General features: G+C 45.3%; 3 protein-coding genes across 3 annotated transcripts; 1 reads left to right on the forward strand and 2 right to left on the reverse strand.

Annotated features, from left to right (window-relative positions):
- Positions 1-587: 587 nt before the first annotated feature.
- Positions 588-1,855, forward strand: LOC117859997 (WRKY transcription factor WRKY51). Its single transcript, XM_034743205.2, has one exon. It carries the CDS (start codon positions 790-792, stop codon positions 1,684-1,686), a length of 897 nt encoding a protein of 298 aa, XP_034599096.1. The 5' UTR covers positions 588-789; the 3' UTR covers positions 1,687-1,855.
- Positions 1,856-5,417: 3,562 nt separating this feature from the next.
- LOC117861047 (disease resistance protein Pik-2) lies at positions 5,418-10,629 on the reverse strand. Its single transcript, XM_034744513.2, has 2 exons — positions 10,225-10,629; positions 5,418-8,664 (listed from the first exon to the last, which is right to left on the reverse strand). The coding sequence occupies exon 2, from the start codon at positions 8,056-8,058 to the stop codon at positions 6,862-6,864; it is 1,197 nt and encodes a 398-aa protein (XP_034600404.1). The 5' UTR covers positions 8,059-8,664; positions 10,225-10,629; the 3' UTR covers positions 5,418-6,861.
- A 136-nt stretch (positions 10,630-10,765) lies between these two features.
- On the reverse strand, positions 10,766-13,354 carry LOC117861048 (large ribosomal subunit protein uL30x). The gene is made up of 6 exons (XM_034744516.2): positions 13,195-13,354; positions 12,920-13,102; positions 12,258-12,355; positions 12,043-12,180; positions 11,317-11,419; positions 10,766-11,198 (listed from the first exon to the last, which is right to left on the reverse strand). Exons 2-6 carry the CDS (start codon positions 13,100-13,102, stop codon positions 10,983-10,985), a joined length of 738 nt encoding a protein of 245 aa, XP_034600407.1. The 5' UTR covers positions 13,195-13,354; the 3' UTR covers positions 10,766-10,982.
- Positions 13,355-20,449: the final 7,095 nt, after the last annotated feature.

Below are 20,449 nucleotides of genomic sequence, written 5' to 3' on the forward strand. Positions count from 1 at the left end.
ATAAACTAATTAATTCATGTAGAAATATATAGTTTTTCATAGTGAATTCTAGAAGATAAAAAGGTGCAGTAAGATACCTTCAAAGCTTCATAACCGGAAATGAAAAGACAAACAAAAAATCTGCATAAAATGCATCCCATGTACATCAATCGTGCATAAATTGTATAAGAAAAAAAAATTCGTATGCACTGCAAAAGGTAAAGTAAATATTTGTTGAAGAAAATGAGGATGAAATTTTCATCGAATTTCTCGATCAAAATCAAGGAGGACAATTTTGATACTCAGCTAGTATGGAATTTGCGCGATCTATAAGTAAGGATTCGTATGGTAATTTCCATGTAAAACCGTTAGTTGTTTATTCCCGCCAAACAGTGGGTGTTGTCTGTGGAGAAAACTTCGTAGGCAGTCCATTTACCTGTGGAAATGACATTCTTCAGATGCATACTAGAATAAATGGAAACACAAGGTGGTGCATGAGAAAAGGCCAGGCTTGATCTCTGAGTCAGAATAGTCTACTATGCTCTATGCTATGGAGAAAGAAAGAAAGAAAGAAAGAAAGAAAAGATAACCAAGGCATTGACTTTGCAGCTCCCCTGCTTGGTTTGGTCCTCCCTCCCCCCATTTCCACCTATAAAACCCACCCCACACCACCTGTTCCCACCTCACAATCCCCACCAGCCAAGAAGGCAAGAAACCACCACCGGCGCCGGCAAGCAACGAACCAGGCTTCCCTTCCCTCCCTCCGCTCCGATTCAGCGCCGGCAGGGAGGCCGCAGAGCAGCCAAAGCCATGGCGGTGGACCTGATGTCATGCGGCGGCGCCTACGAGCACCTGGCGTTCCAGGAGGCCGCCGCGGCGGGGCTCCGCAGCCTGGAGCTCCTGGCGTCATCCCTTTCCCCGCGCGCCGCCGGGAGGGCGGAGTCCCCGCCGCTCGGGGAGATCGCCGACCAGGCCGTCTCCCGCTTCCGCCGCGTCATCAACCTCCTCGACCGCACGGGCCACGCTCGCTTCCGCCGCGCGCCCGCCGTTTCCCCCGCGGCGGAGACGACGCCTCCCGCGTCTCCTCGCCCCGCGCCGCCCGCGGTGGCCGCGCCGCCTCAGAAGAATAGCCTGACGCTGGACTTCACCAAGCCGTCCCCGGCGGCGGCGACCAAGCAGGCGGCGGCGCCGGCCGTGTCCGCGACGTCGACCTCGTTCCTGTCGTCCGTGACGGCGGGCGGCGAGGGCAGCGTGTCCAAGGGCGGCAGCATGGCCGTGTCCTCCGGCAAGCCACCCCTTCCGAAGCGCAAGCACCCGGCTGCGTGCCCCACCCCCGCCGCCCCCGGCGCGCACCACCACCACGGCGAGCCCGGCGCCGCCGGGCGGTGCCACTGCTCGAAGAAGCCGAAGCGGAGCCGGCAGGGGCTGTCGCGCCGCACGGTGCGCGTGCCCGCCGTGGGCACGGCGGCGCCAGGATCCCAGGCGCCGGCGTCGTCGGACATCCCCGCCGACGACTACTCGTGGCGCAAGTACGGGCAGAAGCCCATCAAGGGGTCCCCCTACCCGCGCGGCTACTACCGGTGCAGCTCCGCCAAGGGTTGCCCCGCCCGGAAGCACGTGGAGCGCGCCGCCGACGACCCCGCCACGCTCGTCGTCACCTACGAGGGCGACCACCGCCACGACGGCCCCGCCGGCCACGCGGCGTGAACCGGAGAGATCATCGGATCGTTTAGTGCTAAGTAGCGGTAGACTGTAGCATGCTTGTTTGATTTGTTCTTTGGATTAGCGGCAGGCGACGATGACGCTTGCTTCTTCTTCTTCTTCTTCTTCTGTAAAGAAACCATCAATCCAAGAGAGCCTCCGATTGCATCGATCATCTCCAAAAATGAGCAATTTTCTTGACAATTCCTCCTAGTTCATCATCTTTTGTCAACTTCATCATGCGTATAAATAAATTTTACAAGGAAGGAAAGGATTCAGGTGAATTTTGGAGGTAAATCTGAAGTGGTCGTCGCATCAGGCATCAAAGTTGAGAGGATAGGTTCGCTGCCCTTTCGCACAAGTCAAGAAGATGGATGGGGGGGGCATGAGCATGAATACGCGCTTTAAGGGTGGTGTCGGGCCCACGAGCAAAGCCGGTCAAAAGCGGGCGATGAGGGGTCGCTTTCGGGGGGTCGCCGCTGGATCGTACGGCCCGCATTCAACAGCGGCTGGTGCCGTGCTCCCAAGAGTTGACCGCACCCTCCTCTTGGGTCTTGGCTTCTTCTCCCCCATCTCTCCAGCTAGAAGAGCGCGTGGGAACCGAGGGCGACGCGAGGGCCCACCTGTCGGGTGCCGCACTGGGAGGGCTTTCGTGCCCGCCTCTGCTCGTCCACTGGCGGTGCTCTCACCCAGCTTTTCCAATTTCCACCCGTTGACTTCTAGGCGTCGTATTGTAATAGCCGGCAGGTGCAGCTGTTACAAGTGGTGCTGATCCTTAGACCTCCAAATTATAATTAAATTAAATGGACAGGTCTACTGTATGTACAAACAAATTATTCGCTTCGACTTATCAGCCATCGAACAATGCTTTTCTCTCACAACAAATCAGCCGTTTCAACTTTTCAGCCGGCTTATAAGTCCAGCTGAACATACCTATAGTGAGTGCAACTTTAATTTACCGGTTCCTTTGGAACTTTGTTTTTTTGAAATAAGGATACTTCATTTTTTTTCTTAGCTTATTCACAGAACAGGAAGGAACAATAAAGTCTAATATAATTCAGGAATCATGATCTAGGTAAAACCAATGTTTTAGTGTCGCCAAAACATAAAGCTGAACAAAAAGAGGGTGGCAAATCTTGACCGGATACGTTGCCTAGCCATGCTTGTCCAAAGGCACAGGATTGTTCTCCACGGCCCTACCGCTAATCACCACTTGTTAGAGCTGAATGACGAGGCAAAGCACCTGCTATTGTGAATCATGATGCGGCCAAGCTAACACACACTTTTCCACTGCTTTTGTTCTTGTTTTTTGCTCATGGTGGAGAGCAAAGTACTCGAACAAGTTGCGCGTTTCCGGTTGAAATCCTGAGCGACTTTGTAGCGGTTTCGTCAACAAATTTTATATTGGTTTGGATCGACACGCGGATGTGTTTTATACACGCTACAAAAAGGAAAAATGCCACGAGCACAACTGGCTTGGATCGACGAACAAAAACTATTCGAACTAGCAGTGTTCTTTTTTATTTCTTCTTTTTGATCACAAGTGGATCCAGTTCGTTCCATTGTGCTGTCACGGTAGTGGTGGTGGTGGGCCGCTGACCTTTTGGCTTTGAATATCGAGGCGCCGGTGGTGGTGGACTTTTTGGTGGGTCGTCGTCTTTCTCTTCCCGGTTAAGCTACTCTCTCTGCTGGCGCCTGGTGGTGCATTGGACTTTGACTTTTGGCTGGCGCCTAGAAGAACGTGCTGCATCGGGTGCATCCACACTACTACCTGCAGGGGGGGTGTCGTCTGAAAACAGATTGTGACACAACTCGGCGTTGTTTAGTTGTTAAAATTGGGAGTGCCAAAATTACTATGCTGGCACTGTAGCGTTGCATTTGTATTTATGAATTATTATCCAAACATTGACTAATTAGGCTCAAAAGATTCGTCTCGCAAAGTACAACAAAACTGTGCAATTAGTTTTTAATTTCATCTACATTTAGTACTTCATGCATGTACCGCAAGTTTGATGTGATGGAGAATCTTCTTTTTGTACAGTGCTAAAGTTGGGAGTTGGGGGTGAACTACATTTCGGGGGTGTTTGGATCCTGAAGCTAAAGTTTAGCCCGTGTCACATCGGATATTCGGATGCTAATTAGGAGGACTAAACATGAGCTAATTACAAAATTAATTGCAGAACTCTTAGGCTAAATCACGAGATGAATTTATTAAGCCTAATTAATCCATCATTAGCGAATGTTTACTGTAGCACCATATTATCAAATCATGGACTAATTAGGTTTAATAGATTCGTCTCGCGATTTAGCCTAGGGGTTGTGAAATTAGTTTTGTAATTAGTTTATGTTTAATACTCCTAATTAGTGTCCAAACATTCGATGTAATAGGAGCTAAAATTTAGCCCGGGAATCCAAACACCCTCGGTCCTTTCCTCCCAGTCTGACCGAGACCCATCACACGTGCGTTCGAAAGCAGTGCCCTCGGTCAACGGTTCGCAAGAGTCCAACAAAATTACAAGGTGCGAACAAGTGGCTCAGCGTCGTCGTTCACTCGTTTATCCCGACACGTGTAGAACGGAGACCGGGGTGATGGACGTCAACCGTCAACCTTGGCCTCAGTTTCAAACAGCTGCAGGTACGTGGTGGCACCATGACTACCGGCAGGTTTTGGCACGCAAACCCTCAAGAGGATGAGAAGAGTCTAACCTTTCTAGCCGGCCGGCAAGCAAGTCTCGCAGCATGAGTATGACCACCAGTTTTGTTTGAACGCCGTGATCGAGATGTGAGCTCCTTCGAGATGTTTTCGGGCGTTTCACGATGGAGATCGATCACACGAACACGTTCGATCGACGCGGACAAGCACGGCGCCCATTGATTCGTCGTCGTCGTCGTCGTCGTCAGTGATGGATCGGGGGATGCAGCAGGTGGGGCAAGGCAGGCTGCAGTGGTCAACTTGGTGGCGTGGATGATGGTCGAGCACGTACGCTTGCAACTGCCTGCCACCGCCAGCTCCCAACCGAACAGGAGTACTTCAGCTTTCAACAGCGGAGTGGATGGATCATGGATGGATGGACCTGCCGAGCCGCAGGACTTGAATGAATGGAGACGACGACCACGCAGACCCACGGCAGGGAAGAGGGCAGGTCAGCTGCTGTTGTACTAGGCTCTGCGTATGGCTTTAATGGCGTGGAAGGCCGGCCGGCCGGTCTTGGCAGCCGGCACGGCAGTAATGGCGGCGGATGGACTGACCGCCGGAGGCTATGGCTATGCAGCAGCCAGCAGGGGGGTGGTTGGGCGTTGAGGATGGCGACGACGACCACGACGACGACAGCGGCAGCCGCCGCCGCGGGTACCTTTGTTCATTCATGGCAGCAGCGAAAATGGGCTTGTAGATTGTACGCAGGCACCTTTGTGGCCACACGCTCCTCCATCGCTCTCCAGATGATGCTGGAGGTGTTCCTCGACTGCGAAAAAAACAAATAGCTTTACGGCTCGATTGCAGCAGGACAATCTGTTACTTCCGCTCTTGCAGTCTCATCAAGCAACAAAACATGTGTATCAAGTTCCAGGCCCGCGAACTTGGGCCCTAAAATTACATTGGACAACCAGAACCTGAAGGCCCGCGAAATCCAAGCCCAGTTCATGGCTGGCCCACTAAAAATGGGTCTTAGTACGCATGAACTCTAACTACTACTCCTATTCACAATTCACATCATTAATTGCAACACTGTGGCACCGCAGGTAATATCAGGAATGCACTGCATCCTTAGTATTTTCTGCAAAATAGGCCCCGAATTTAAGAAGAAAAAAAATAGTTGCATGGCCACGATTTCCCTGGTTTAAACATTTTTCTTAGATAATAGTAGAAGAAACTTTCAGCCTGTGTCAGGTGCACGCCAAACCTTTGCTGCATCAATGAGGTGAAGAGAATTTCCTTCATCATAATCAACAGTATGATTTTTTGCCATAGTTGTAGTTCGTACCAATATTTCACCACAGCACGCCATACTGAATTAACATATTGCTTTACATACAAAAGCTTGGTGAATTGATCGAGATTTCCACATACAGTTCAATAACCACAGCAAAAAAACACACCAAAAGAAGTGTGCTAATTCAATCTAACGAATTATCCACCCTTTTTATTAAAAACATTGATGAAACCCAGAATTACAATGACCTGTTACAATTCATTTGATGTCTTTATTTCTCCATCTGATATGCAGCTGACTTGAGTGCTACTGTGCATGTGTCTCCCTTTTCAGTCCACCACCTCAACACCACCATCAAAATAGACATCCCAGAGTCTTTTTAGGTTCCTTCGTATTCTCGAAAAAACAGACAAAGATACGCAGCTCTCCTGCATATTCTCGAAGAAAAAAATTCCTTCTGCCAAATAAACTTAATCTACAAGACTTGATGGTTATTTCTTCAACACGGCGTGCTGCTTTCTCCTGAAATCTCACAGCTTCTAAACTGGGTAATCCTACAAGCTCCAGCCGCTGGAGCCCTCTAAATGTCCCTGAATAAAAAACAAGCTCCTCACCGATGTAGGAACTATCTAGAAGAGCAAGAGTAATCAAGCTGCGTAATCCTTCCAGGGTCCTTATGTTATTCTGATGGAGACTAGTTCTGTGTAATTTTACCACAGAAAGTGTAAACGAATGAGAAATCCATTCTGGCATTGTCCCTATATGGCCATCCAGTTCTATGGTTCGGAGGCGTGGGAACTCCATCGATCCCTTATCTGTGGGCAGGCAGCAGAGTGTTCCATTTTTTCGATATGCTGCAAGATACAGATAAATCAATGAAGGGGAAAGCTTTTGCAGGGTATTGGAGACTTCTTCGCTGTTCTTCTTTGTAAGGCCAGTCAAACCCAGGTATTTCAACCGAGTTAGCTTTCCCAAGTCTTTGATCGATGAGTGAGTGCTGCCCCTAACATCCACAATCTCTAACCCTTCTATGTTCTCAAGGTTTTCGATACCTTTAGGTACAGTTGCACCTTCTGAATTACATGAGCAGTGTTTGTTTCTGTAGTGACAAGAGTCTTCCATTTTTCTGCTAGCACTGAGGATCTGCAACCTCTCGAGTCGAGTGATCTTGCTAGGAAGTCTTCTGATCTGTGTCTTCCTCACATTTAGCAATTGTAGAAACATTAGCATACCAATTGACAAAGGAAGCTCACAAATATTTGACTCGTAAAGATTCAAGTATCTTAAATGGCACAATTCTCCTATGTGCCATATATCTTGCTGAGTAATAAGAAATCTGGCATTTGAGAAATCTAAAACTCTCAATTGCTTCATTTGAGAGGAGCAGATAAGTGAAGCAATTGATTCTAAGTGAAGCAATTGATTCTGACGGTTCATTAAACACTGTTAGTGACCTGACGCCGGAAATATCCAAAGATTTAACTAACTTCCTGTTGCTCCGACCATCTAGTGTTAGGTGGCGAAACCTATTTGCTGGCAGCATGGAATTTATGTTTTTTCCAACTGTAGTCGAGAATTTCTCCTCTTGTGCAACCATGACCAGGATATCTCGCATCATAGGATGGATCCAACATGTCTTGCATGATCTGTTTCTTGTTAATTTGGTCGCCTTTATCAAGTTTCGATCAAAGAGCTCAAACAAATACCTTACCGCAACAGCCTCAGTACTCATCCCAGTCATTTCCCTCACAAAGCCTTCAGCCACCCATCGACGCAGAACAGTTGCCACATTGATGTCGGAATCTTCTGGGAAAATACTGAGGCATAAGAAGCATGGCTTAAGATAAGGTGGTAGACCTCTGTAGCTCCGAGTCATTACTCTCTTTATCTTTTTGAGCCTTGGGTCATTGTAGAGCAACGAAGGAAGATCTTCACATAGTCCTCCCCATTTATGCGGGGCCTCCGAGGTAAATAATTGAGCTACAGTTGTTATAGCTAATTTGAGCCCCCCACATTTCTGCAGTACTTTTGCAATTGTGTTGAACGGCGGTTCATGTACCTTAAGGCAGTCCAGGTCTAGATCTTGAAAGTCTTCTTTGTCTTCAGGACTCATTTCTCCATTTTCTGATTTAAGAACTAAATCTTTCAGAAACTCCAATGATTTCCATTCTGGTAATAGGGGGATGCAATAAACATGATCAGCTGACTTTGTGCAGGCCTCTGCAATGTGGAGGATTTCTGTTGTTACAATGATCATACTTCCACTTATGCTAATATCAGGCAGTACTCTTTTGATGCGATCCCACGCATGCAATGTCCATAAACCATCAAATACAACGAAGAACAGTTTGTCTTTTAGCTTCTCTTGAATATGATTCACTAGGTCCTCTTCTTCCCCAATATATCCAGTTTGACTCGAAGAAACTAGAGAGAGTTGCACAATCATATACCTGAAAACTTTTGTGGCATTCACATCCTGTGATAATTCAATCTATGCATGGCAAGCAAAATGATGATATTTCTCATTATATATCTCACGAGCAAGAGTAGTTTTGCCTGATCCACACATTCCAGCTATTGCAGCCACCTTGGGAGCTCCTTTGCTGGTTTCTTTGGGTGATGCTGATTCCCATGAATCCACTTCTTTCTTTGGATCACCAGAGCTATCATTTTGAGTAGTGTCTTTCAAGAAGCGAGGCCGCATATGGTCCAGTACCACTGTAATAGCCATATAACTAGAGGTAGATTCATAGGGAGAAACAAGATTGTAGCGTCTATTTCTCTCACTCACCTCAACAATCCTGACCTAACATGACTTAATTTGGCAGTAAACTGACGGAGAGCATTGTTATTATTGAGTATCCTCTGTGACCAACTTGAATTATGTGTGAGGGCAATGGTATGTTCCTCGAGGCAGTCCTCTATGTCATATACCAAATCTTTCACCTGCTCTGCCCAAGGTTTCACCATTTGATATTTTGGGTAACCCTCCTGCAAATCTTCAACGACACCAAGGAATGCTCCAATTGTTTCCAGTTCATCCTTTATGTACCTGTTAGTGGAGATTGGAAAATGTATTTTAAGGTTATATTAGTAGAACGTTCTGTTGAATTGTAGGCCAAAGGGAAGAATAGTAAAAACCAAAACCAAGACCGTCCTAAACCTAAAACAAATGCTACATCATACTGCAATACAAATACCACTAGCACACCGCCACTCTGTCTGGGACAACTAAAAGAAGCAACTTGCTTCAACATTCTAGATAAGGATTCCATGGGCATGCCAAAAGTATGGTTGTTTACTTGAGATGGGGCAAATGTCACCATTGATTCTGTCTTATTAGCTGTGTTTCTGCATGAGCTTCAGATCTTCTCTGTTTCATTCACCATTCCCAGGAGACAAGAAACAAAACTGAGGAATATATATCTGAACTCAACAGAAGTAGTGTCATGGTTTGGGAAACGAGAAAATAAGAACAGGGTATCAGGTGAAAATTTATCGGTAAAACTTAGGCATACTTCCTTGTAGGTTGGTCCAGTTTTTTTATATATAACTTAGGTGTACTTCACAATGATCTAGATCAGTAGATGGTAGAAGTCACCTAACCAAAACTGGCATGGTGAACAGTTATACTTAAATAAGAGCAATTACTTATCAATGTTGCATGATTAAAAAGTATCTGTCAGATGTAAAGATTATTGTGTCACTTTTGGTCCGGACTGAGTCAAATAGGTAATCAAGGTTTTTTTAAATAAAAAAATGGGGGTAATCAAAAGTTGTCCACTAAGAGGTTGACCTAAATTACTTCACAAGAATAGCAGTGAAGTAAATAACAATGAAGGGAAAACTAACTAGTATTGCCTTGTTTCCATAGTGTAGGTCAAAGATTACATGAAGAAGCTTAAAGTTTCCAGTTCAGCAGACAAGGGCTGCATATTTGGGGTTGGATCTGGTCAAATCATTTGTGTACAATAATAAAGCCCAGAAAATCTTTTTTTCTATTTTGCTGTTTCGTGAACTTTTCTAGAAATGTACTAAGCACACTTAATCTTACCCATGGATTTACTGAGAAGTATGTGATTGAAGTCCCTTAGTTATGCTTCCATATAAAGCTTTAAAGCAAAGAGGAAAATGGATGTCGTCTCATGTGATTCTGGGTAGGTTTTCGCTTCAAGGTTTTGCTCAATATGGCTCTTGCTACCAGGCAGATTCCAGCAATGGCATAACTCGAGTGAACTGGCATGGACTAAAGTAGAGCAAGGATATGCCTACACACCAAACCATTTTTCACTATAATTGGGTTTGGTAAATCATTTATGCTGATCTGCTATAGAGTACCTTCCTGATATGGGCAATCTAGGCTCTCAAAAAAGGAAAAAGGAAGAAGGACAATCTAGAAGCTCTGAACAGTGAACACCGAACTAGTGTTTTCACGACTCCTTCAGCAGTCACCGTTGCCACAAAACAAGATTCAGAGCACCTTTAGAACGGGGGATTTTACAGGTATTCCACACCATCTGGAACGGGTCTTTCCATTTTAAATTTTGCTGGAGCAATTCCACAAGCACCTCCTGAGCAAAGCGATGAGAATGGGGGTGTGGTCACACCGTACCTGATGTTGCCCGGCACGCTCCTCAGCAAGACCTCCTTCTCCGCCAGCACGGAGGCATCCAGGAGCAAGCGCGCGGAGATCTCTTGAACCAAGCGCATCACCAAACTGAGGGCAATCTCCGCCATCTCCACCTGCTCCCAACTCGCGCAGCGCACCGAAGAAGAGGCTCCGAGAAGAGAGTGCTGACTGCTTCGGTGCTTCCCCTTGGCGCCAGCTTTTAATTTAGGTGTCTATCGACTATCGCCTTTGTGTCTAACACTCTAATTCTTAACATGGTGAGATAGATGTGTTTTCTTGTGTTATATGAAACGAAATTACTAGCTCAAAAGGATGCCCGGTCAATAAAATCAAGATGAGGGCTTTGATTGCATCTTTTTTGTTCCTTGCCGGCAGCCTTTTCTTTCATGCACGTTTACACAATAACATATTTTCGCCACCAACCAGTGAACGAAAAAAAAAAAAAGCGACCCATAAACATGTGCTGGATAAGTAGGACGAACCACACAACATATGAAGCTAAGAAACGTGATAAACGAGAGCATACACATCAACCATCAACCTCAAGAAAGAACCGAAAAATAAACGGGTACAGGTCTACATTCTGTTTGGAACAGCAAAATCCTATTGGAAGTCTTACTGAAAGAGCAAGTCTACATTCTGTTTGGAATGCCAAAATTGCACATTCGTCATGATCCAGCATTGACTCCCTAGAGTATAACTTCTCAGACATTGAAATCATTCTCACAGGATACAAGAACCTAGTTCATCCTCTTGATGAGCTCATTGATGTAGTTCTCACGGTTGCCAGCATCACCACCCTCAACGTAGTGGTTCCTCTTCTTCTTCAGGCCACCGAGCGGTGCCTTCAGCTTGAATGGCCAGAGGAAGTTGTTGGCCTCCTTGAAGTGTGGGCCAACGGTCATGATCTCATGGACAAGATCCTCAATGCAGATGATGTTGTGCTTCCCAAGGCCCTAATGAACATCAAGTAGATAAAAAATACTTAGGCCCAAATTGAAATGTTAGGGCAAAAAAATACTTGAACTGATGTGTATGTAATCAGAATCAGCACAGTAGTTGTAGATGGCAAACCTCCTCAATGACATTGTTGTTGCTCAGAGGAATCCTCTGCTTGTTCAGCTTCCCATAACCTCTCTTGTAGATCAATTCCCTAACACTCTTCAGGTTCGGGTACCTGAAGATAAAGAATAGATGTTTCAAACTTCAGAACATCACAGTAATTGGAATCAGTAATATTTCTGCCTTCATAAATTAAGACAGCCAAATTGGGACTAGACCTAGGTCCAATTGGGGATTCGTGTGAAACTACAGGATAGTTAATCAAACTCTGGAAAAGTTAGCACAAAGATCACATCAATATGAAGATTACAGACAGCAAGGTAGCAGTTAAAAAGGCGCTGATGCGACTAAACAGATATATCATCTGTTCTACTATTTGAATCAAGAAACAGCTGAACAACCAAGGAAAATAAGATTTGACAAATATTTGAAACATTTATTTCTCCAGAACATAAGGACGACATAAAACTAAAACATTTCTATAAACATATGTATGAAACCAAAACACAAACGTGTGAATAAATGGATATTATAGCACTCTACGCCTCGCATGACAGTGTATGGTACATTATGTATGTAGCGCAGCTGTCACTCCATTCTAGCAGAAAATGAGCCAAACAATTAATTAATTCTGGTATTAAAGTTGCAACATAATTGTGCATCAACATCCTTAGGAAAGCACCACATTCCTAAGTAAGATTTGATACAGAATTAATTAATGGTAGCTAACAAACTTACCCATATGCAACATATGGCTCAACCCTGCGCAGCATGTTAATGGTAGCTTTGTTAACCTTGAGGAAGACACCATTGAAGATCTGCCTCAAACGCAGAAGCTGCAAGATCTTGCGGGTCTTGGGGTGCATGGCATTGATACTGCACAACAAAATTGGCACCAATTAACATTTCAGCAAGCCAAAGGAATCAGCAAGCAGAATGAGACAGTGCCCTACCCACGGATGCGAATCACAAACAGAAGCTTGGCCTCAGGGCTGACATAGAACCCACCCTTCAACCGGGCCTCACGCTTGAGCTGCACAAGCTCCTTCTCCTGTACACAGCACAAATCCATCAAAAGAGATTACGTAAGTACCTACATCTCTCCAAAATGACACATTATTTCAAAAAGTAAAGCAGCATTATTTCGGTGTATCAATCCATCATGTGCATAAGAATCATCGCAATTATCAGCAATCTTATCCCAAATGCTAAAACTGAACCAATCAAGAGTCAGCATTGAGCATTTAAATGTACCACTTGTAACATTATCCTGAATTGCTTCTAGAACGAAGAAGCATTTAACATTCAAACTAGAGAGGTCCTAGCTACCACAAATAGACAGTAGCCAACTAATAACAAAACATAGGAAGTCTACAAACATGTTAATGGTCTAGGTCCTTACATCCAGATTTCAATGAACTATCAGAGATTGGTAATCCCATTTTAAGCCTACACTTCTATGCGCAACAACAAATTCCTAGATGGCAAATGGTTTTAGCACCAGATCGCAAGCAGAAGCTGCACAATCCGACCAAATGACTCGTCTAACCAGAAGACTAAACCGTGGGACAATCAGATCGAGACAGGGAGACGGGAAACCCGCTGGCTCAGTGACCTGGGCGTCGTACTCCTGCGCGTACTGCTTGGCGCGGGCGAAGATAATCTTGCGGCTCTCGAGCGCCTTCTTCCTGTCGGCGAGCGCCTTCTCCTTCTTGTCCGCCGCCCACTGCTCCTCGCGCTTGCGCTTCCGGAGCACCGACTCCGGCACCACCGCCGCCTTCGCCTCCGCCGCCGACATCTGCGCAGGAAGAACCAACAGCTTCAGATCCGCGCGGAAGGGTGCCTTAGCGCGCGAGGGCACGATAGGGGGAGAACGCGGGCGCTGCTTACCTCGATGACCTGCGTGTGCGTGGGAGGAGGGAGGAGAGGCCGCCGCCGTGGAGAGGTGGGAGAGAAGGAAGTGGCGGCGGGGCGGCAGGAGGAGGCTACTTATGGGAGGCCGAGGGTTTTGCTCCGGCTTAGGGTTTCGGTGGCTGAATCGGGCGGCTGCGGCTGGCTGGGCTCTGGATCTGACGGAGACGGAGGCGAGGAGGAAATGAAAGGAAAATGGAGGAAGGCTCAGTGGCAAGAGATGATGGGCCTGGTGGTCTGATCCAGCAGCAGCTAGCTGGGAAGCAGATTGGGCCTGCTGCAGTTAGGACTGTGTTTGGGCTTTTGGTGTTTGAGGCCTGTGGAAGGAATCACAGTAGGCCCAACGTCACAATTGGACTGTCAGTGTTTGGGCTTTTGGTTCCTTATGCAGTTAGGCCATACTTTTGCAGGCTTCCGCTTTGAAAACAGGCCGTGAGATACGTAGAAATTTCGTTTTGAATTCTGATCATGATGCCAAGCTAACAAGTCTTCCATTCCATTTTTAAAAATAAAAATTGTAAACATTTTTTTTCAGAGGTATAAAAATTTCATATTGAATTGTCCAGTTGTGAACCCGCATTCTGCATCTATTTACTATTTAACCTCTCAAACTACAAAACTAGATTTTTATTTCGTCACCTTTTGCACATTTGTCTTCTCGACTAATTATTTACAAAATAATGGAGCATCTCCAACATAATTGCTATCCCACTCTCCAAGCTAAAATTTGAAAAGTCTACTGGAAAAGTATGCTCCAACAGAGTTGCTATCCGGATAGCTATCCCATCCGGTTTGCTAGATGCTCCCCACACTCTCTAAACTTAGCAAGCGAATTTGGCTTGCCAAATGTGGGTCCCACGCATAAAATGGAGAGTGTATTGTAGTGCGAAATGGAGAGACTGTTGGAGTAAATGGAGAGTGTAGATTTTTAAAAAGGAACTTAGCTATTGGGATTTGGAGAGTGGAAAATGGATAGTCTGCTGGAATGCGCAACTCAATATGGAAATGTATCTTTTTGCCAATTTGGTTAGAGAGTAAAAAGAGAGCCAAAAATGGATAGGCTATTGGAGTTGCTCTAACATATGGAGTGTTTATGCACGTGCCCACGTGCCATAGACACAGTCCCTCTACATGAATCGGTTCCACCAGTTGCTTGCTCTGGAACTGTTGCCAATAATTATATGATTAGATTATCGCAAAATCTAAAACGAGAGCCATCTCGTTTTACGCCTAACGCAAGGGCCCCTGGTTTTGGAAGGATGACAAAATTGTGGAAGGCGTTTTTTTCCTGAAAACGAAAAGACTAAAGAAAAGGGTAAGGAAGTAACAAATCATATGAATGATGTAACAGCTCTGATCCCGACGATGGGCGGCGCTCCGGTGATGCTAGGGTTCGGGGTTTGAGATTACCAGTGGTGCCGGAGATAGAGGAAGTTCCGGGGGAGGCTGCCGGCAGGCGGTGGAGGCAGGTTGTGGGCAGGATGGCTAGGCGGCAGGGGCATCGCTCGTTAGGGTTGTGGGAGATAGCTGTTAGGCAGTGGAGGAGCTAGGGGTGTGGAGTTCGAGGATTTGCACTGCCAACAATGATACAACTAAACGGAGTCGGTGGGAGGTCGGCAGCTAAACAACTGTCTCCCTTGTTTGTAGCTTACTGATCGCCTCTAGTAAAGGGAGAGCCATTTTTCGTCATTTTTGCCTATTTTATTTCCGTATGTCTAGGAAATATGTGGTAATAATGGTCTTGGTTCCTTTGTCATTTGTCACTTGTCTGCCTTTGCATGACACACCACTAACATGGCATGTGCAAAGTTATTTGTTCCACCCATTTGGAGAAGGATTTTTGTTTTAGAAAAAAAGGCATATCAAATCATCATCATTGTTCTAACTTTTGATTAGAAAATGTTTAGTTTTTGTCAATCTTTTTGCGGGTAGTTTTTGTCTATTTTCCTTCCATAATAAGAAAAATTACTCCCTCCATCCCAAATTACTATTCGTTTTGACTTTTCTAAATACGTATATTTTACTATGCAACTAAATATATGCTATGTCCAGATACGTGTACCTAGAAAATCTAAAACAAATAGTAAACTTAATATGGTCCGGATAATACGTGTCATATAAACTGTGGCATGTGCTGTACTAGTGTCATGGCCTCACGGCGATTGAGAGGAACTCGAGACCTTTTATTTGCACTGTTCGGAATTTGGGAACGATGCCTGTCTTTTCTAAATTAAGCCCAAAGAAACAGGGTCAAAATTGAAATCAAGCGCTTGGCACGTGCTTTGTCCTGGGCTCCTGCAGGCACAGTACGAGCAAGTGCAGCAGCTGTTCTCAGACGACCATGCGATGCGTTTGGTGCACAGAGATTTGGACCAGTACAGCTTAGATTGGCAGCAGGTACACTTTTTACTTTTTTTTTCTCCATACGCCAAATGGAGATTAATAATGCATATTTGAGTATAATCCCCATCCACTCAAACGAGCCTCGATCATGCAAAACTACAGTAATTCTCTCCAATACAAATGTTACACGGACTGACATGTACATAGGTTGGTAGATCATGCATATAGAATCCACTCTGATGACGTGGGTCAATCTAAACCGTTTGTTTGCCTACTCTCTGGTGAAGTATTCCCTCCAGCCAGGTAAATTAATTTGACGTTCCATAAAAGAAAAACAAGAAGAAAACAAGCTGGGTTTACTGTCCGAAATTAACCTGATGATATGCTTTGGTTCTTGTGTCGTTATGGAGATGATGATTTTCCTTCATCCTGAAAATGATTCAAATTTTCCAAATGAAAATAATTTTGTGGACAAGATTTGAAACTACAGTCGGTTCCACAAAATACATCATCTATATTCAGTATGCGAATTGAAGATAGGTAACATATCGCTGTCAAAAGGAACACACAAAACGTCAGAGCACTGTTGCTCGATGTGAGCGTGGTCGATTGGAGGCAAGACAGCAACCTACAGCACTTGATGCGCTTTCGACAAAAAGGGAAAGAAATACTTTATCTGCATGGAAAAAACAAGAGAGAAAGAAAAGGGCGGCCATGTTATAGTACCATAAGAACCCCAAAACAAGAGAGAAAGAAAAGGGCGGCCATGTTATAGTACCATAAGAACCCCATGAATGGAACATATCAAAAGGAGTAAAATCATCAAGAGAAACTAGAAACTTAAATAAAACTAAGATCAACATCAACTACTAAAAGCCATGAACAAACTCGGTGAACAGATCGATCGATTGCACACAGCTACTCCTAAGTCCTAATTAATGAAGCTAGTACTGATGCATGATTTGCCCTGCTAATAACATCTAGTTGGAGATCGATGAGCCAAGACTCAATTACAACTTAGAAGAAGAATTAAGCTCGCTAGGTTGTAATCTCAGCATGACAGGAATAGTAGACGGATGAGCTAGGCGTGGACGTAGAGCGCGGCGAGGCTGCGGCGGCAGCGGGCGCAGGAGAACTTGCGCTTGTTCTTGACGCACAGCGGCAGGCAGCACAGCACCCGCCGCGCGCTCTCCACGTCCGTGGCCACCACCGCGCCGCCGCACCGCGGGCACGCCCCGGGAGCCTTCTGCTCCCCCACCACCGTCTCCTCCTCCAGCCCGCAGCACGCCGCCGCCGCCATCCTAGCTACCTGTGCTTCGCTCTCAAACTGGTAAGTTCTTGATGAGGTGGATGGGCGGCGCGAGAGGTACGGTGTTGGGGAAGATGGAGATATTTGTTGTTGGGACTTGGGAGCAGAGAAGGGGCAAAATGTGGTGAAGACAAGTAGACACGAGCTGGAAGAAGAGGAGGCGGCGATGGTCATGTGAATGGAGGTGTGCAGCGTGCGTGCCTCTAACTGTGCTTGGTTTGACCCCCTGCAGGCTGCAGCTCGGCGCATGCCGCTGCTGGCCCGCACAGCACGCGCGCGCTACAGTGCTTTGCGACTTCGTGGCATCCAGGTGTAACATATATCCACAAATGGATAGGGTCCATGGATTCGTCGATGATTACCTTTTGCGTTTGGGGAACGAAGGCCATATGGGGGAACATGCATCGACCTTGTTTGCAACTGTTGCACTTGCCACTTGGGAAAAGGTAGGTGCTTTGTTGTTTGATTGGACCTGTCGTCCTTTTGTTTTGCCTAAAAAAAAGCAGTTTTTTTTCCTTTTTTATGTAGTGTAAGCGTATGACCTCTAGGTAGGATGATGGCAAAGCTAAATAGCTTTTCCACAACAACAACCTGCTTCAATTTGCATTACGTATGGTTGTAAAAGTAGTGCTTCTTTTGGCCGGACATTGCTTGCTTTGTGCCCAACAATCTGGTTGGAACGTCCTGTGACAATATGATTGACCATTTCTTCCTTTCACGCAACCAACCGTGTTCTTCTAAGGAACCATGATGTGCCTTGCCTTAAAGTAATGCGAAAAAAGCACAACATGGTTGGTTTTGGATTTAACAAAAATGTTTGCAATAACACGATGCACATCTAATAATAATATATATATGCCAACAGGTGTCAAGTATGTATGGTTTGAAAGCAATAACTAATTGTAGGCTGGTGGTGGCTTCCCTCTTTCCATCAGTCAAAATCAGTTTGCTTTATTTTAGATAAAATGGGTACGCCTGCATTTCCTTCTTTTTCATTTTTTGCAAGTTTTTCTGTATCTCAAAAGGATAGGGGGGGGGGGGGGGGGGGGGAATAGTCATCTCTGTGTTGATGATCACTATATTGGAACCTGCAAACAAGGCACGTGGATGCAGCTGCACTTAAAAGTGTAGACCGGCTGTACTAGTCGACGATCAACCAATTTTGATTTTTCTCTAAGCTAATAATGTGACAAGTAAGCCAATATATATTGTTCATTTGTTTATATATTGGTATCCTTAATCTATACACATACAGTTACTTATACGTTGATGGTAAAATTAAAATTTCCAACATAGCCCGCAAAATTAAATGGTTTACATTTGTAAACGACTGAGAGAGAATAGCTAGCTCCACCCGCGTCATGATCGCTCCTCTATCTTATCTGTTAGTATGTGTTGGAATATGTTCCGAATTTCTAAAGACTTTTAGATGCATCAACCGATTAGGTGTCTTACTTACCTTGTCCTAAATTGGGAAGGCATTTTGTGGTACCATGCTTGCATGCATGTTTACAGGTTGCATGCATGAGCTTTTGTTTAACCATTCGGCATGCTCCAGCCTATATAAACTAGTTGAATGTTGTACGATTGAGAGTAACACAATTAGCAGAGTCATTCTGCGTTGCTATTCCTCTTGTAATCTGCTTGGGTTGAGTTAACCACTCATTGTAAATCCGTAGCATTTGTAGACCTCCAGATATATTGAATAGTGAAGATCATCTTTGTGTATCCGTGTCTTGCTTGCAAAGGAGTTTCCACATAAATCTGTGTCTCTTGTGATTGTGATCGTACTTGTTTCGCCAGTTGATTTCTAACAGCATGCCCATAGTTCTCCACTCTCTCACAATGAAAGCAACAAGCTGGGATGCTCTCCACATCCTTAGTTTCCACCTGTCAACCAAATCAGTTGATGTCGGGATCGCTGAAATGAATATTTACACAAGTTGCGTGTGTTTGGTGGGTTTTCTACGTGTGACAAGGAGAGGAGAAAGGGAAATCTTTATCCTCATCGACCAGTCGGTCGATGATTATTGGAACTAAGCTCGCTTGGAAGCAACAACATGCACGACTTAATTTTCCTTCATTAGGTTCCTAGGGACATGGCTGGTAAAGAAGTAATGATCAAGTCAGTGGCCCAAGCATTACCAACCTACACTATGGGAGTTTTCAGGTTGCCACTAACCCTTTGTGATGAATATATGCAACTGATCAGACAGTTCTTCTGGGGAGCAGAAAATGGAAAAAGGAGGACACACTAGCTTGCATGGGACCATCCGTTGCTACCAAAATCTGCAAGTGGTTTGGGATTCAGAGATTTAAGGCTCTTTAACCTGGCCCTCTTAGCTCGTCAGGGTTGGAGGCTCTTGTATAACCCTGACAACTTATGTGCAAGATTGCCGAAAGCTAAATACTACCCAAATGGGAATCTAATGAATACGGTGTTCACGGGGAATGCATCACCAACATGGAAGGCAGTTGAACATGGACTAGAGCTGCTGAAGAGTGGAATAATTTGGAGAGTAGGCGACGGCAATCAGATTAGAATATGGAGAGATAATTGGATCCCGAGGCTATCTTCTATGAAGGTAGTCGCTAGACCACGCCGTCCTCGTGTCCGTTGGGTCCGTGAACTTGTCTCCCAGAATTATAATGAGTGGGATCAGGATATGGTAAGGGATGTGTTCCACAAAATAGATGCTGATGAAATATTGAAAATAAAGCTCCCAACCCGGAGAACAAAAGATACTAGCATGGAACTATGAGAAGACATGTCTGTTCTCGGTGAAAAGTGCTTACCGGCTGGAATGCTGAAAAATGGACTTGAACTAGTTCAACTTCTGATAGGGGTGTAATGTGGAAGAAAATATGGTCAAATCGTTTGCTTGGCGTCTCGCTCGCAATGCCTTGCCAACGAATGCAAATAAGATGAGGAGGAATATCATGGAGTATGGTACATGCGACATTTGTGGGCTAGAGCTCAATGATGGAAGACACATGCAGTTATAAACTGCCCTCATTGCGAGGATGGTGCTGAAGAATATGAGGAAAGCCTGGCCACTACCTGATGAGAAACAATTGCAGACCCCCGGACCTGATTGGTTGCTGTTGATACTGCATAAACTATCGAAAGAGGAGGTGGCGATATTCTTGATGATTCTATGGAGGAATTGGACTGATCGAAATGAATTGACTCATGGTGGGCGCTTCTCTGAATTTGGATCACTACTGAGACTAGAAGCTATGTGCAACTCCACTATGCTCATTAGTTCCCTGAAACGAGGTGATGCCAAAATGGAAAACATCTTGGGATTGCCGATGAAAGATCAGGCCCGTATGAAGTACTCACCAATCTCTCAAACACCAGTCAGATGGCAGCCTCCAGATAGGGGTTGGATTAAGATAAATGTCAATGCAAGCTACATTGAGGAAACAGGCCAGGCAAGTGCAGGTTACTTGGTACGTAATGATCAAGGGGTGGTCATTGTTTCTGGTTGGCGACTCCTGTTTCATTGCTCATCTGCGGATGAAGCGGAGCTTTTAGCTTTGTAAAGAAGGTTTGGCAATAGCTCAACAATGGTCACA

Source organism: Setaria viridis, chromosome 6 (assembly GCF_005286985.2).
Source record: "Setaria viridis chromosome 6, Setaria_viridis_v4.0, whole genome shotgun sequence".
NCBI classification, from domain to species: Eukaryota; Viridiplantae; Streptophyta; class Magnoliopsida; order Poales; family Poaceae; genus Setaria; species Setaria viridis.